General features: G+C 49.8%; 1 protein-coding gene across 1 annotated transcript in view; it reads right to left on the bottom strand.

The window, feature by feature from the left end:
- The window catches only part of SLC24A3 (solute carrier family 24 member 3), a 435,205-nt gene extending 423,329 nt beyond the window's left edge, over positions 1-11,876 (bottom strand). Inside the window, exon 1 of the mRNA XM_055430518.2 lies at positions 10,848-11,876. Coding sequence (XP_055286493.2) covers positions 10,848-11,298 — 451 coding nt within the window. The 5' untranslated portion in view covers positions 11,299-11,876. The remainder of the gene's footprint in view (positions 1-10,847) is intronic.
- Positions 11,877-17,434: the final 5,558 nt, after the last annotated feature.

Consider the following 17,434-nt stretch of genomic DNA (forward strand, 5'->3'; position numbering starts at 1 on the left):
AAGAGCCAACTTGGAGAAAGAGAATTCATTCAAAGAAAAGAAAACCACAGACTACTATTAATATACTTAGGGATCATAACAGATGATATTGTATTGATGAAGCAGAACAGGATGGTACTAAAAATAACATGCAGAGGAAAAGAGAGCTCTTCGAAGGTAAAAATATGACAGCAGAGATAAAAAGCCTGGCATAAGAATTAAAGGGGAAAAAAAAAAAGAATTAGAGGGTATGGTTAAGCAAACCTACAGGAATTAGAACAGAAGGATGAGAAAAAAATAGAAGAGGTAAGAAAATCAGAAGATCAATGCAGGGAGTCAAACACCCAAATAATACATAATCCGGAAAGAGTAAGCAGAGAACTTAGGGTTGTTGTTGTTCAATCGCTCAGTCGTGTCCGACTCTTTGCGACCCCATGAACTGTAGCACACCAGGCTTCCCTGTCCATGATGAACTCTTGGAGCTTACTCAAACTCATCTCCATAGTCAGTGATGCCACCCAGCCATCTCATCCTCTGTCGTCCCCTTCTCCTGCCTTCAATCTTTCCCAGCATCAGGGTCTTTTCCAATGCGTCAGTTCTTTGCATCAGGTGGCCGAAGTATTAGCATTTCAGCCCCAGCATCAGTCCTTCCAATGAATATTCAGGACTGATTTCCTTTAGTATTGACTTGTTTGATCTCCGTGCAGTCCAAGGGACTCTCAAGAGTCTCCTCCAGCATCACGATCTGAAAGCATCAATTCTTCGGCACTCAGTCTTCTTTATGGTCCAACTCTCACGTCCATACATGACTACTGGAAAAACCATAGCTTTGACTAGACAGACCTTTGTCAGCAAAGTGATGTCTCTGCTTTTTAATACACCCTCTAGGTTTATCATAGCTTTCCTTTTAAGGAGCGTCTTTTAATTTCATGGCTGCAGTCACCATCCTCAGTGATTTTAGAACCCAAGGAAGTTAGGGTAGAGGAAATGACAAAGACAAGTCCCCAGACCTAATGGACATTAGCTTCCAGGATAAAAGAACCAGGTGAATATACCCAAGAAAATACATGAACTGCAACAGCCAAACAACTGCGATACAACTGCACATCAAGAACAAAGCAGTGAGCACACATGCTTTTAGAGGGGGAGCAAACAATTAAAACAATTAAAAACTAAGACAGCATCAAACTTCTCAGGGGCAACACTGGAGGCTGGAAGAGCTAAGCCTACAAAATTCCAAAGAAAACATGCTCCAACCTAAACCATGATCCAGTGTAACAATCTTCTAAGTGTGGGGGTAGAATTAACATATTGTCAAGCCTACAACATCTCAAACCTTTGTTTTGATTCCCACACCCCCGTCTTAGTGTGGGATCCCAAAAATGCATACCCAAAATGAAGAAATAAACCAAGAAAGATACCTATGTCTGTTCCAGGAAAAAGGGTTTTCAACATAAGGAAAGCTGGAGAAAACACACACACACACACACACACGGAGGATGAAGCTGAAGAAAGATGTCAAGATGACAGCTGGGCAGTAGATTTAACAAGCCACCTGTCCAGATTAGAACAGGCCAGAACAATCTGGAAAAGACTTCTTCCCAAAGAGAGCTGGACAGAATATCTGCACATGAGGGCTTTCCCAGTGGCTCAGATGGTAAAGAATCTGCCTGCAATGCAGGAGCCCTAGGTTCAATCCCTGGGTCAGGAAGATCCCCCGAAGAAGAGAATGGCTACCGACTCCAGTATTCTTGCCTGGAGAATTCATGGACAGGGGAGCCTGGCAGGCTACAGTCCATGAGGTCACAAAGAGTCAGACACAACTGGGCAACTAACACTTTCATACTCTGGGCACATGAGGAGGAAATGAAGGCAACCAGAGGAAAGTCTGGGCTTCAGTTAATGGTGAAGGCTTAGAATACCAAGCCACCAAATATTAAGTCATGTTCAGAACAGAAAAATTAAGTCCAGTGTATCTCACAGCTTAGCCACCAAGAGCATTGAGGGGTTGCAACAAGAAACCGACCACTGATTGCAGCCAGTGGTGCCCAGTGTTGGCTGCAAGGTAGACCCATCTGCCTCCCTTCAGAAAAATCCCAATGCCCAAGCTACACCCTAGGGCATTATATCACAATCCCCAGCCAGTAGGACCCAGATGCAAGGTTTAAAGTTCTCTGGTGATTACAACATGCGCAGAAGACTTAGACACACACAACTCACCAAAGGTGCAATTCCAACCCTCATGCAAACCCTCATAGACCTTTACCTGAAGCAGCTACTTATAATCTTGACTTTCAATCACCCACTATATATCCACCTAGGTGTCCTACCAGTAATCAAAATGTCCCAAAATGAGCATTTCATGTTCTTTCTTAAAAATGACACTGTGTGTGTGTGTGTGTGTGTGTGTGTGTTCAGTCACTCAGTCATGTCTGACTCTTTGTGACCCCATGGACTATATCCTGCTAGACTACTCTGTCCGTGGGATTTCCTAAGCAAGAATATTGGAGTGGGTTGCCATTTCCTCCTCCAGGGGATCTTCCCAACCCAGGGATCGAACTGGCATCTCCTGCATTGCAGGGAGATTCTTTCCCAGTGAGCCACTGAGGAAACCTGATTAAAATGACACTAGTAGTAACTTAAAATAGAGTTACCATATGACCCAGCAATCCCACTCCTGGGCATGTATCTGGAGAAAACTTTGATCTGAAAAGATACATGTACTCTAATGTCCATAGGAGCACTAGTTAACAATAGTCAAGCATGGAAACAACCTAAATGACCATCAAGAGATGAACGGATAAGGAAGGTGTGGTACATACACACAATGGAATAAAAAAGAATGAAAATCATCCATATAAAAGAATGAAATCATGCCATTTCCAGCAACATGGATGGACCTAGAGATTGTCATAATAAGTCAGACAGATAAAGACAAATAGCATATGATATCACTTAAATGTGGAATCTAAAAAAGTGATAACAAACTTACTTACAAAACAGAAACAGATTCACAGACATAAAAAACAATTTATGGTTACCAAAGGGGAGGATAAATTAGGAGTATGGGATTATCATACATACATATAAAATAAACAGCAAGGACCTACTGTTTAGCATGGGGAACTATATTCATTATCTTATAATAAATTATAACGGAAAAGAATCTGAGGAAGAATACAGAGACTAGTGTTAGTGACTCCCTGATGTCCGGTGGGGCACCCCATCTCCTGGTCCCCCATGCTCATCCCCATGCCCTTTGTTCTTATGTTAAAATCCTGCTCAAGAAACCCACTTGCTACTTCCTGTCCTTCCCAAATTCAGATTCCAATGCATGTCACGAATGTGAAAATGACTTCTGCCAAGGCCAAACAACACAGAAGCACACAGGGAAAAAGGAAAAGGAAAATACAAAGTTGCGACATGAAATTCCCTGTAAGTAGGTCGGTGATGAGCTTACTTTATTTGTTCACCCTCTCTCAGAAAAGAAGAGTGACTGACAAGCAAGAATGCTGGCTGGATCTCATGATTTAAATCCACAGGTTGTAGGGGCTTCCCTGGCAACTCAGTGGTAAAGAATTAACCTGCCAATGCAGGAGACACAGGTTCCAGCCCCAGTCCGGGAAGATCCCACATGCCATGGAGCAACTAACCCCATGTGCCACAACTACTGAACCTCTGGCTCTAGAGCCCAGGAGCCACAACTGCTGAGCCCATGTGACACAACTACTGAAGCCCTCGAGTCCTAGAGCCCGTGCACTGCAACTAGAGAGTAGCCCCCAACCACCGCAATGAGAGAAAAGCCTGCACAGTGATGAAGAACCAGCACAACCAAAAATAAATAAATAAAATAAATTTAAAGTGGCAACCTGGATGGGTTTGGGCATGCTCCAGAAGGGACAGGGGCCTCTCCCCTGTTCCCCTGAACTCTCACCTGATCCCTACACTCTGGATTTCCCAGGGTCAGGACCAACCTGTTCCGTGGTCACAGATGGGTCCAGACAAGTTGCGTTTCTATCCGCGTCTCAAATACTTTGCACTGCCTTTCTCATCCAACCTCCCCACTTTCCGCACATCGATCTCATTGAAAGGCAGAGGCTTCACAGGAGGTCTATGCCTAGCACCTTATCAGTCTACTGCAGTCTCCCCCCCATCCTGGGCACCATGGCACATTCTCACTTGCCATAAACGAGAGAAGCTGTCTCTCAGCAACACTGTGTTTTCATTTTTGCTGATCTGATACTATAAAATGGTAACCCGTCATTTTACAATTTAGGTTTTCCGGTTACTATCAAGGCTGAGGATTTTTACTTGTGTCAACTGGCCATTTGCAAATATTTTTGCTTGCTTGTTTTATGAACTACCTTCCCATTATTTTTATCCATTTTTCTGTACATTTGTGTTTTTGTCCTTTCTTCACCAACCTAACTCCTTTATTTTCCAGGTTCCAGCATCTCCCACCCTGGACCAAGACCTCCTCCACATCATGCTGTATTTCTCATTTGTCCCTCAAAATTCTTGAAAATCAGTTGTTCAGTGCGTCTCTTCCCACAAAAGTCAGAGCATCATGAGGATACCGTGGGTATCCATCTCAGACACTGCTGTCACCGCAGCAGCAACGAGCAAAAGCCTGCCACATGTTTCCAGAAAGAAGGAACAAAGATCCCTGTGTCTTACACCAGTTGAGTCCAGGCAGAAACTCACTCAAGGGATATTGTTGAAGGGAGTTTCATAAGGGACCATTTACAGAGGTGATGGCAAGGTTGGGAAGACCAGGGATGAGAGTGAACTCCCTAGGACCTGCAACAATGAAAAGCATCACCCAGCCCAGGGATGAGGATGAAGCAAGAACAGGTGTAGACAGAGACCTCACAGCAGGAGGGAGACTGGGAGATGCCATCCAAACCTGACACATCACAGCTCCAGGATTCGAACTGCCCGAATGGCGCCCATCACCACTTCACGCATAGAAAACCTCCTTCCACTGAATCCTCAATACTTAATTCTCAGATCGCACAAGATGGGACCACACGTAACGCCACTGCAAATGAGAAAATAAACCATTGCCAAATAAGCTACAGAAACTGAACACTGGAAGAGGCCAGGAAAACTCGAATTCCCTTCCTGGCAGGACTACCCATTTGCTCTGTGACTTCAGGGACATCTTCTGAACCCTCCCAGACCCCGGTTCCTCCAGGATAAACGTCTGTGTCCTTTTATCCCCCCCCCAAACTATTCTGCTCAAGAAAGAGAAATCTTCTGAAGGAAAAAGAGAGTTGCCAAAAGCCTAGCCTATCAGCCAACTTCCACCAGGCCTTGGAATCCTCCACAAATGGCTGGTTTTGCAATTCTCTAGGCTTTGCCAACCCTCCAGGGTAAAAAAAAAAAAATCTTCCCACAAGGATTCAAGACTCACAAGGGGAGGAAATCTTTGAGAAAAATCTGGGTTGATGAGCAGCTAAGAAAAGCCAGGAGGAAGGAGACACATCTATATATGTTTAGGCAGAAAATAGAAAAGGTTGAAAAAGAATGTTTTTCTAAAATACTGCTTCTATGAAAGCAACCTTCTGTTACTCCTTCACTCCCCAGTCGACTGGAAAAGACAGAGTAGCTCCTGCTTTCCATTCGCGTCCTCTGAGGCCGGGGCTACACAGCTCTGATGTGGGCGGCTTGAGTTCAAGTCCTGCCACTGAATGAAGTGCTTCTGATGGAGGCACCCACCTTTCTCAGGTCAGGGTGAGTCCATGCAAAATAGGTAGCAACATCAAATTTGCTGGGTTGAAGGCAGAATTAGAAATCATGAAAACTAGTGTGTGCCTGTAAGCTAGGCTCTGACATACAGTCTCGGTTTCATCACAGGCACTGTCGCTCAGACATCGAAATAGCCTCCACACCGAACAAATGCCTTGTGAGCATCTACTCTGGGTAGGGTGATGGGATGACAAAGGTGAGCAAAGTTCACAGGGTCCCTGACCTCCTGGGAGCTTAGACTTTGGTGAAAAGGAGATGTCACAACGAATACATAATCAAGTCATAACGAAATACATAATTGCCAACTGCAAAAACTGCTACAAAGGGAAGGCAGAGTGTGTTCAGAGAGCAAACTGGGGATCCGCTCTGGCCAGGAAGGTCTTGGTCCCAGAAGTGAAGGGTGAAGGATAAACTGTAGCATGGTGACAATGTGACCTGCACGTGCTATGGGTCTGGGGTCGGGTCTACGGAGCAGAAGAAAGCCCTGAGCAGTGATGCCCGGGCAGGGGAGAGGGAAGATACAGTTTGATGAGAGTCCAGCCAGCCTCCACCCCTGGGAATCTACAGGAGGGACTGAAAGGTCACGATCAGGGCCCTCCGAGGGATGGGAAACCACAAAACTCTGCCACTGAAATGCAGCTCAAGTCCCACTGTGGCCACTCTTCACATACCACCTCTGGACCCCCAACCAGGAAGATGAGCAGCGGTGTTTCCGTGATTGGGTGATCTATCAATAGAAATTGTAAACACACTGGTACAAATACACACACACATATGCACACATATATACATCCATACACACATACACACATATGCACACACACATAACATACACACATATATACACACTTGTGCATATATGCATACACCCATATATACACATTTATACATATACACATGCACACACACACATACGTGCACACCTATACGTACATATACACACATATACATGGGCTTCCCAGGTGGAGCTAGTGGTAAAGAACCCACCTGCCAATATAGGAAACATAAGAGATGTGGGTTTGATCCCTGGATCAGGAAAATCCCCTGGAGGAGGGCATGGCAACCCACTCCAGTATTCTTGCCTGGAGAATCCCAAGAAGAGAGGAGCCTGGCAGGCTATAGTCCAGAAGGTTGCAGAGTCAGACACAACTAAAGCGAATCAGCATGCATGCACACGCACATAAATACATACACACATACTCATATAAACACACACACACACTCATGCACATACATACACACATAAATACATGTACACACATATACATACGTACTACACACACATACACCACACTATACGTATATACATAATCACACATGTACATACACACACATGTATGTGTGCATGTGTGTACATGTACACATGTATAGATTACCTGCCTTTACCATCTTGGGAAATATATAAAATCACTCCTAAGTCATCATCCCTTTGGATCCTGATTTTTCCCAAAGACAACCACAACAGCTGCTCCCCTCACACATGCCCACCTTTCTATGTGTCCTGACACTCCTCCGTTGAGTAAGTGGTTGCATCTATGTCCCCGTTGTGACCATGGGTTGGCATCTGTCACTTCCCTGATCAACAGAAAGCAGTGGCAGTGGTACACACAACACCTGAGGCTGACACATAAAAAGGCCAGGCACATCCACCTTGTTCTCCTGGAACTCAGCTGCCATGTTCTGGGGAAGCTCAAACAAAGGCACGTGGAGAGGCCACATGTAGATGTCCTGGGTGAAAGCCCAGCTGAGGGCCCAGCCAACAGCTGGCATCAACACCACACATGGGAGTAATCTGCCTCCAGACGACTTAGGCCCAGCTGTCAAGTCACCCAGTCCTTGAATGTCTCCACCTGAGACCCCGACACAGCCGAGCAGAGGCCAGCCCTCCCCACCAGGCCCTGGCTAAATCCCTGCCACAAAGAATCCTTGAGTAAGCACATAAAGGAGTCATTTCACACCACTATTTTGGAGTAATCTCTTACGCGGCAACAGTAACCGAGCCAAAGAGTAGCTCCAAGTCTATACGTATATATAGTTTTCCTTAATCACCATTCACCACCCTACGAATCTCAGAGAGTGGATGTCTTCAACCACTCCCTCCAAAGGACCTCTGGACTTTGTCCACACCACTTCTGGAAAAGGAGGACCAGGTTCCTGACTTCAAATAAAAATTAAACACTTTAAAATCACTCAAAACATACAAAGTAATCCATTCAGACTGCAAAAAAAAAAAATAGAAAAAGAAAATCCACCTTAGCAAGTTGGAGCCCTTAATTCAATTGGCTGTGAAAACATCAAAATGAGATCTTCATTGGCTACAAGTAAACAGGACACCTTGGGCTTTCCTTCTGCACCGACCACTAGAGGCTCAAGCATCTGCAAAGAGCATGCACAACTTGAATGACGCAACGCATAGAAAGGGTACTCGGCCCGGGGCCTGGCACTGGAGAACGTGCCAAATTCCAGTTAACATTATTACTGCTTTTGTTGTTGTGAGAATTAACATTTCCCTTTATTCCAGTGTTAATTCTTCCTGACTTAAGCCTAACAACGCTCCTGTCCCATCTGAGGAGAGAATCTATACTGAGTTTGGTCAGGGGTTCCTAAAAGGGATCTCTGATTCCATACATCAGAGATGTTATACAAGATTATATAATACACCTGCTGCACACCTCTATTTTGGTTTGGTAAAAGAACTGTCCTTTTTATTGAAAAAAAGAAAAATCAACATGTGTTAGAAAACAGGCTTCTGAGAAGTTACACTTAATCACCGCATGGTTTTCAAGGTGAATAAATAGAAGTATCACCTTTGATCACTATGAAGGTACCACTCCGCATGTGGTTATATGAATATTACAAAGCTACACCCAGAGAGTGGCACAAATACGGGGGGACAGAGATGGGATCAAAGAGCCAGGTCACCTCAGGTTCGTCTCTTCCTCTGTTCCTCAATTGCTGTGTGACTGTAAGTGAATCGCTAGGCTTCTCCAAGTCAGAGTGTCTTCAAAACAAGGTTACGTTCCAAACTTTCTATTCATACTGAAACGACCCTCAAGCAGAGGAGCTCCTAAGTTAGTAAAAGTCACTATTCAGATGGTTAGGTATGCTGAATGGCAATCCCTTAAGCAAAATAATCACTTGCAGATTCACACATGTTAATTAGTATCTTAAAAATTATTTCAAAAAACCTGGGCCTTGTACAATCTTGCTGTGCATCATATAATGAAATTATCAATATCTAGTGGAAGAAAAGGTGATTTGAGACAGAATTACAACTCGCATGCCATCCAGGGGGCTCAATGGCACACGCTCCGCTCCCACTGACATGTCACTGTTATCTTAAGTTGCTGAGGTGGGGGTCTTCTCAAGCCCCACATTTATGGGAGGGGGTGTAGAGGAGGTGAAAAGGCAGAAGGAAAGAGACCAGTGAGGGGAAGGACGGAGGATAGGGCTGTACACTGGACCCAAACCTGAGTCCCTAGCAGGGACACTTCTGTCCATCCCCAGATGATGTCTAGTCACCTAGCTTCAAGTCTGCAGAGTGTCTGACACCCGCTTCCTCTGAACATCCCAGCTTTACCCGGGCCCAGGAAGCTCCCTGCCACTGATGGACTTAACCATCTGGGTCACATTCCCCATCCAGAAAAAAAATGTCTTTTGTAGCCTGGAAAGTGGTAGGAAGTCTATGGCCTGAGAGCCCTGACCTGTAGGAAGATGGCCGGTGTGTAACTGACTTGAAACGGCCCTTTCCATCGTATAGATTGGCTTTATACTTGTCAAAGCTGAGATGATGAAAAGCGGGTTAATGAAAACCCTCTTCCTGAGACAGGGCCAGGAACTGCTTCTGGCAGGTCAGACTCTGCCCTTGGAGAGAGGGCCAGACTCCCTCATTGGGCAAGGTTCACTTTCCGATGTCAGTCCCCATGGCCAGACAGTCTGGGATCCTGGAGAAACGCAGAGAACCAGGAGTCTGGAGGGCTCCACTGAGGACCTGGACGGGCTCTCTCCTATTACCATATATGCTGAAGTCTGCAAAGACCTAATCCAAGACCCACCATCCACTTTCCCCACCAGGCAGGAGCACAATCAATTGGGGGAGGTCCCTTTTTTAACTGACTGTACTGTTAAGTATATTTGAGCATCACTATCCAAATGTCTTCCTTCTGTACTTCATAATCCCTTGTATTGGAGCTCTGTGGATCTTAACACCAAAGCATGTATCTGTCACTGTTTTCCCTCCCGAGCATTTCCGTGTCTGTTTTCCCACCAAGCGTGCCACTGGAGGAGACGGGATAGAAAACCGCTTTACAAGAGCTATTCTTCCAAGCCTTTCCTCCGTTTCTCTGACAGCTGCACACCCAGGGTCCAAACTCTTTCCTGTGAACAACTGTGCTGAGCACATTTCTTCAGCAGGTCTATTTCAGCTCAAGAAAGGCCGAGGGCAAAAATAAGACAGAAGTTGTGTGCCGGGAGGGCGCACCGCAAGGCACCCTGAAAGTAAGGTACAGACCATCCGCGTTCCCGTCTAACGGCTTCATCCCGTATTGCAAGTCTGCAAAAGGGATCCGTGTTCCCAGCGAGGGGCCAGTGGAGGAGAACCAGTCGCAAAATCTAGCCGGGGGGCCAGCACTTTTTTCCCATCATTAGTTCCCGGGCACCTGTTCTAGAAAGAGGGGGATGGAGCTTCCGAGGAAACAGGCGGTCCATCCCGCCTGTTCGGTTCAGAGCACTAACTGTGTCCCGGGGTCAACCAGCCCTCTCCCTGCCCTCCCTCCACAGGCCAAGGAGTTGCACAGGTGGTCACGCGCGCAGGGGCCGAAGCTCACCAGGACAACTTCATTACTGCCCACGGGAGACCTGTTTAGGGGAAGAGTCCCCACTGCTGCCTCCCTCAGTCCCTCCAGCTCGTGGCAGGAAGCCGGGAGGCACAGGTGACGGTTCCCAGGGCAGCCAGGCGCCCAGCGTGCCGGCCACGGTCCTACCCCCGCCCCGCGCCCGCGCGCACGGTCCTCGCCTCCCCGGCCCCTCCGCCGGGGCAGGGGGCGTCCCCGGGCCTGGACGCCCCGCGCCGCCGCCGGAGCCGCAGCGCCCACTCGGGGCGGGCGGCGAGCACTCACCGTCGTGGTCCCGCATGCTCGACAGCGACCAGAGCAGCAGCGCCACCAGGGCCAGGAAGCAGACCTGGCTCAGAAGAAGGTCCCTCCGGCAGCTCCGGCGGCGCTCACGCTCCTCCAGTTCGGGCGACGGCATCCTCTCCGCGCGGCTGGGCAGCGGACCCGGCGGGGTCCCCGGCGGGCGGCGGCCGCTCGGATCGCCGGCGGCCGCGGCGCGGCTGGTGGCGGGAGGCAGCTCCGCGCGCGGCGGCGGCGCGTCCTCGCTGCGCTCCCGCCCGGCGGCCGCCGCCGCCGCCTCTCCTTCCTCCTGACGGCCGCCGCGGTTCTCCCGATCTCCGTCCTCGTCGTCGCTCAGTCCCTCCTCCTCCTCCTCCTCCTCGTCGTCGTCGTCGTCGCCGCCGGCCCGCGCCGCCGCCTCCCGGCGCTCGGGGTCCCCGTCCTCCTCGCGCGCCATGGCTCCCACGCTCGGCGTTCGCGCTCGGCCTCGGGCGGCGGCGCGGCGGGGGCGGCGGGGGCGGCCGGGAGGCGGGGGCGGCGGCGGCCGAGGAGGAGGAGCGGGGAGGACCGGCGGGAGGAGGGCCCGCCGCGGGCCAACTCGGCCGGCGGGCGAGGCCACCCGGGGCTGCTCCGGCCTCGCGGGCGGCGGGAGCGCGTCGCGGGGCGGCCCGCCTACTCCATGGTCCGCGCGCGGGGCCGGGGCCGAGCCGGGGCCGGGCCGAGCGCGCCGGGAGCTCTGGGCGAGGCGGGAGGCGGCGGCCGGCGGCGGCGCGGCGGCTCGGGCGCGGGCGCGGGCTGGGGGCAGCGGCGGGGACGCGGCGGCGCTGGCCAGCCCGGCGGAGAGGGGGCGCGTGGGGAGGAGACTGAGCCGGGGAGGGAGCCCCGCGCGCGGTCCTGCGCTCGTGCCGGCGCGGGAGGGACCCTCTCGGGACACACGCGCCGCCAAAAGGCTGATCTCCGGGGGGAAAAGGGTTCGTCCGAAACTTTTTGAGGAGCGGAGGGTCTCTCCCGCCCCCTCCCCGCTCTGTGCCCGGAGAGGGGCCGCCGCAAGTGCGCTTGGCTGCGCGCGCCGGGCCGCCGGGCTCGCTTCCTCCCGCGGGCCTCCTGGGTTTCCCTCCGCCCTCTTGTGGGGATCCCCGTGCGCGCCCGGCTCGGGACCTGAAACAGGACTCCCCGAGGCTCTTTGGCTCGCTGGGGGTGTCCTGGCTCCCCCCTCTGGCCCGGGCTCACACTTCACTCGGGATAGCCCTGTACCAAGCCTCCAGGGCTGTGGCCGAGAGAAGAGGGTAAGGGCGGCGCGAGGGCCCCGAGCCAACCCCGGGGACGAGGCTCCTGGCCTTCCTGTCGCCTAGAGCAGTGAGGCTGCCCCCAATCCTGAGGTTAGAGCCCTAATCCTCGCACTCCCCAGCCTCCATTTGAGCTCCAGCCTTCACCTGCAGCCTTGCAGAAAATGCCCTTTAGAGAGGACATCTGGTGGTCTCAGGTACACCCACCCTCCCTCCTGGGGTTTCCAGATTCCCCAGTGCCTGGTGCCTCCCTTGGGCTGAGGCTAGGATGGCGGCAGATCTAGCCCCAGAAGGAGATACCTCTATGGTGGGGCTGAAAATAGAAGTGAAGTGAAGTGAAAGTCGCTCAGTCGTGTCCGACTCTTTGCGACTCCATGGACAATGCAATCCGTGGAATTCTCCTGGCCAGTATACTGGAGTGGGTAGCATTTCGCTTCTCCAGAGGATCTTCCCAACCCAGGAATTGAGCCCAGGTCTCCTGCATTGCAGACGGATTCTTTACCAGCTGAGCCACAAGGGAAAACAAAAGGGCTAGTTCAAAAAAGGATCACTGGAACCCAGGTGTTGGTCTGGGTGACTGTCTCCACAGAGTCCGGTCATTTCAGGGAATCCAGCTGCAGACGGCTATGGAGGTGAGGAGGAAGGAAAGACCTCTGTATGGGTTTCTCCCCTCCTAGGTCTGGGAGGACCCACAGAGTCCAAGGGTGACCCCACCTATGGGTGACCTCCTAGCCCAAGCTCCCCAGATGACCCCCTGCCCTCAGCATCGGGGAACAGTGGGTCATGGCCAAGGACAAAACAGACCTTCCTAGGTGGCTTCCTCACCACAGAGAGGTCATCTCACCCAGCATGCATGAAAGCTCTTGCTTCCTGGGCATTCCTTTAGTCCTTTCTCAGCCTGGCATCCCCCCAGAAGCACCTCCCCTACCCTGCCCTTGTTGAACCTTTTGCTTGTTACCAGGTACCAACCCTGATAGGAGGATTTAAACCCTGGAAGTCCCTGGGGAAGGGGAGGCACTCCAGTCTCATCACCTTGATCAACATTCAGAAGAAAGTTTAGGAGCTCAGAAGCCTGTCCTTTATTCAACTAACCAGGAAAGACACTCGCTTTTTCTCATGTAAATAGGAAAAATAAAAGTGAGAGAGGGAATCTGGAACTAATTGGGTTAGGGAATGAGCCACAGGCATAAGGAATTGTGTAACATGGGGGTGGGAGAGGTGTCAGGAAGAGAGCAGAAGGGCAGAGGGGAGGAACCAGGAGTTGGCAATGCCCTGGAAGTGCCCTGGGCACCTGCAGGGAATGAAAGAGCGGAAGCCAGGTGGGGAAAGAGGTGGGAGGGAGACAGAGGAGAATCCTTCCTGGGCAAGCTGAAGTGATTGTTTTTAGTTCATCTTCATTTCAACAGATTTCACAGCAAAGTGGGTATAGCAGAGACAAAGACCCCTGAGAAGCCCACCACCCAAAGAAGAGGGATGGGTGCTTCCAGTCCCCAGCCTGATAGCACCTGCAGTCATGGGCCCCCATCCCAAGCAGGGGTGGCTCCTCGGCCAGAAGAAAGGTTCCTTCTAGGGTCAGGAAAGCCTCTTACCCTCCCTCCAGCGGGCACCCTTTGGGACTGGGAGTTGGGGTGGGAGAGCAGGTTCTCACATCCTCTGCCAACCCTGGAGGAAGGAGACAGACCCCGGTGGGCTCTTCCCACCTGTGTTTGTCCTACCTGCCTTCTCCCAGTCTTCGGAAGCTCCCCGCAAGAAACTGGATTTTGGAAGGAGCTGGAGCTGAGATAACTCATGTGCTATTTATCTTTCACCATCAGGATCCTCGTCAATCCTAAGGCCGCTTTTGCCTTTTATTTCTTAATCTATTTGCATTTGATCTCACATTTTGTGCAAAGAGCCTCAGGGAGAAAATTCCAGGCCCTGATACAGTCGTCTGAGAATTTGCCTACTTGGAAAGAGAAGCACCACCCCAAGATGTGCCAGGGCCTGCACCCTTCCAGGAGCAAGACAGGCGTGGGTACGAGGCCCCTCCACAGCCTGGCAGCCTGGGCTGGGTGCTGGTGTCACCGTCCATGCCCTCTTTTTAACCTCCAGAAAACATTCCATGCAAAGACTTAGGACTGGATATGAGGGCGTAGAAGTAGTTCATCTTTCTCATAGGTCTGCCTCGATCACAAAGGACCATGTGCACAGACATCAGCCCAGAAGCGAGGCCCGGGCCACCAGGGTCTTCTGTGCCCACTGGCCTCACTCCCAGGCTCCAGGCTCTCTGTAGCCCACAGTGCCCACACCTGATAGACCTGTTTCCACAACAAAGCAGGGTTGTGTCTCCATAACACCAGACAGTGCCAGTTGTCAGACAAGCCACCAGCGAGAGGTGGGAGGAAGGGAGAGGAGAAAATCAGAGGAGTCACTTGCTGGGTGAGGTGACAAGTCAGCCTCCTGGCCATGGCTGGCTCTCACCCAGGGACGCGAGGCCTGAGCAAAGAGAAGGAAGACGCTGAGTGTTCACAGAACACCTTCAACACTCCAAGGCCACGTGCTGGTGGATGGCGGGGAGTAGGGGAGCGATTTGTGCATCGGTGAGTCTGGGACAGCCCTTGGACATGACACTTGTACACACCAGGCTAGACACAGACTCCCAGGCCTCCTGTCTCGGAGGTCTGGTCAACCGTGACCCTGGCCGAACAGACCAGCTGCACTTCACCTCTAGGCATGCCACCTGCACATTGGGCACTTAGAGACCAACAAAACCCCAGCTTCTCCAAGGAAGGTCTGACTGCTGATCCCCTCCTCGTTCTTGTCCAACGCCTTCATCCAAAGGCTGGTAAACCTGTTCCTTTAGATGCTTCCTGGGCTGTCAGCATTTCAAAGAGCACAGAATCATCACTCCTGGACAAGTGTGAGTCCACGCTGCAGGTCAGGAGGCTGTGGGAAGGCCCTGGCCACAATCTGGGGCTCACGGGACTTGAAGCATTCAGTTAGAAATGAACTTAAAAGAAGCTGCTTGTTTTATTTTTTTTTTCTTTTCTTAAAATTTTTATGGGGGTATCATTGATTAACGTGTCGTGTTAGTTTCAGGTGTGCAGCAATCAGTTATTTTACAATTGTTTCCCATCGTTATACTCTTTCAGGCCAACGGTCAGTGTTTGTTGGGTGCTTTTGACTCACTTCATGGATGTGACTATAGTTTTGTTTTGTTTTTTTCCCCCTGTGGACCAGAGCATTATCATAGGTGCCCATCACCTTTTTTTAAAATTTACTAAGGATTATTTACATATAGTGGAGAAGGCAATGGCAAGCCACTCCAGTACTACTGCCTAGAAAATCCCATGGATGGAGGAGCCTGGTAGGCTGCAGTCCGTGGGGTCGCTAAGGGTCGGACACGACTGAGCGACTTCACTTTCACTTTTCACTTTCACACATTGGAGAAGGCAATGGCAACCCACTCCAGTGTTCTTGCCTGGAGAATCCCAGGGACAGGGGAGCCTGGTGGGCTGCTGTCTATGGGGTCACACAGAGTCGGACACGACCGAAGTGACTTAGCAGCATTTACATATAGTAACATGTACACGGCTTTAGCATTTAGCTCAATGACTTTACCTATTCATGGACAACCAGATCTCTGGCCCCTTTGTGCCAACCCCTCACTGGAAAATAACCCCCTGCTCACTCTCCTGGGTTATGGGTGCCTGTCCTTGAACTTCAGGTGAACAGAAGCTCCTTTCGCTCAGCCTTGTTCCCATGGGATCTGTCCACGTGGGTGTGTAGGGCTGCGATGGTTTCTTTTCGTGCTGCGTATGTGTACATTGTTTTTTACCTGATGCTTCAGCTCCCTTCCAAGTTTAGTGTAAGCCAAGAATAACCACACCACTGCCTCTGGATCTGAGACAAGTGACCTCCCAGATTGGCTCGTTTTAGAAGGAACTTCAGCTGAAACTGAAACAGTCATGGGCTGCCTTTCAAACTGGTTACACGACCTAAGGGTAATTGCAGGACAGCAGATCAGCTGGCCAGCTTGGGGGTCAGGCTTTTAAAGACATGCCTAGAAGAGCTGCTATGATGTGCATAAAATTTGGAGGCTGCTTTTCATGGAAAAAGCACAACCCATTTCTTGTACATTCTTTCCATCCCCTTTTTCTTCTAAATGAGAGGAAAGTAGAATTAAGGCACCATCAGAAAAGATGCCCCACCCCCCACTCCGAGGCAGGGCCATGGAGGGTCCTTTCAATCCAGCATTAGTGGATATAAACAGTACAAGGGATATTGTTGGAAATGTTCACTCCCAGCCCATCCTGAGGAAAAGGATTCAGGAGGCCTGGAAATCTACATCATTCAGACATTTCCAGCGACCCGTCTGTGTTAAAGTTTGAGATCTGTTCTAGAGGAAAGGACACTGTAGCACGTCTTTTTGGTGGATCCTGGAGGAAAAAAAAAAAAAAAAATCTGAAAAGGGAAACTATGTTACCCAGTCCCTTTTTGTCAAGATTTGTAATTGACTTGTTTTGGATATTTGGAAGAAATAGAGAAAAGAGAGAGGACACAAGCATACCCTGTAGCCAAGGCTATATATTAATATCTCTCCTGTTTCACAAGTAAAAAAATCCTATAAAAATAATCCCGGGAAAATAATAAAGAGGTTATAATTTTAAATCCTCAGAAGACAAAAAATAAGCAATCACAGTTTGAGCAATTTTCTCATTCTATGAGAATCATTCAGAAAGAAAACATGTAAACCCCACTCATTTTCTTTTGGCACTATAACCCAGGACAGGTAGGATGCTGAGTGTGGTAAGGGGCACTAAGAAGGGACCTGGGGGCCTATTTTTGTAAAAATATAAACGTTAGGCTTAGAAATCCTGTTCTGAATGACGAAGACAGATCTGTAAAGTGTTTCGTCATTCTAGGTTTCAAAACCTCATCCTGATCAACTACCGTGATATACATCTTAAGTGGCAAAAGCAAGATGCCTTATGAACTGTACACTGTCAGTGCTGCAAAATTAAGCAAAATCACTTGCATGTCGCCCTATATATATACTTTAATATAAATATATTTATATATATATATATGTAATATATGTACATATGTATGTGCTCAGTCACTCAGTGGTGTCTTACTCTTTGCAACCCCATGGACTATAGCCTGTCAGGCTCCTCTATCCACGGGACATTTCAGGCAAGGATACTGGAGTGGACTGCCATTTCTTCCTTCAGGGGATCTTCCTGACCCAGGGATTGAACCAATGTTTCCTGAGTCTCCTACTTTGGCAGGTGGACTCTCTACCACTGAGCCACCTGGGAAGCCCTG

Source organism: Moschus berezovskii, chromosome 15, assembly GCF_049115385.1.
Source record: "Moschus berezovskii isolate FMDL1 chromosome 15, NW_MosBer_1.0, whole genome shotgun sequence".
Classification (NCBI taxonomy): domain Eukaryota; kingdom Metazoa; phylum Chordata; class Mammalia; order Artiodactyla; family Moschidae; genus Moschus; species Moschus berezovskii.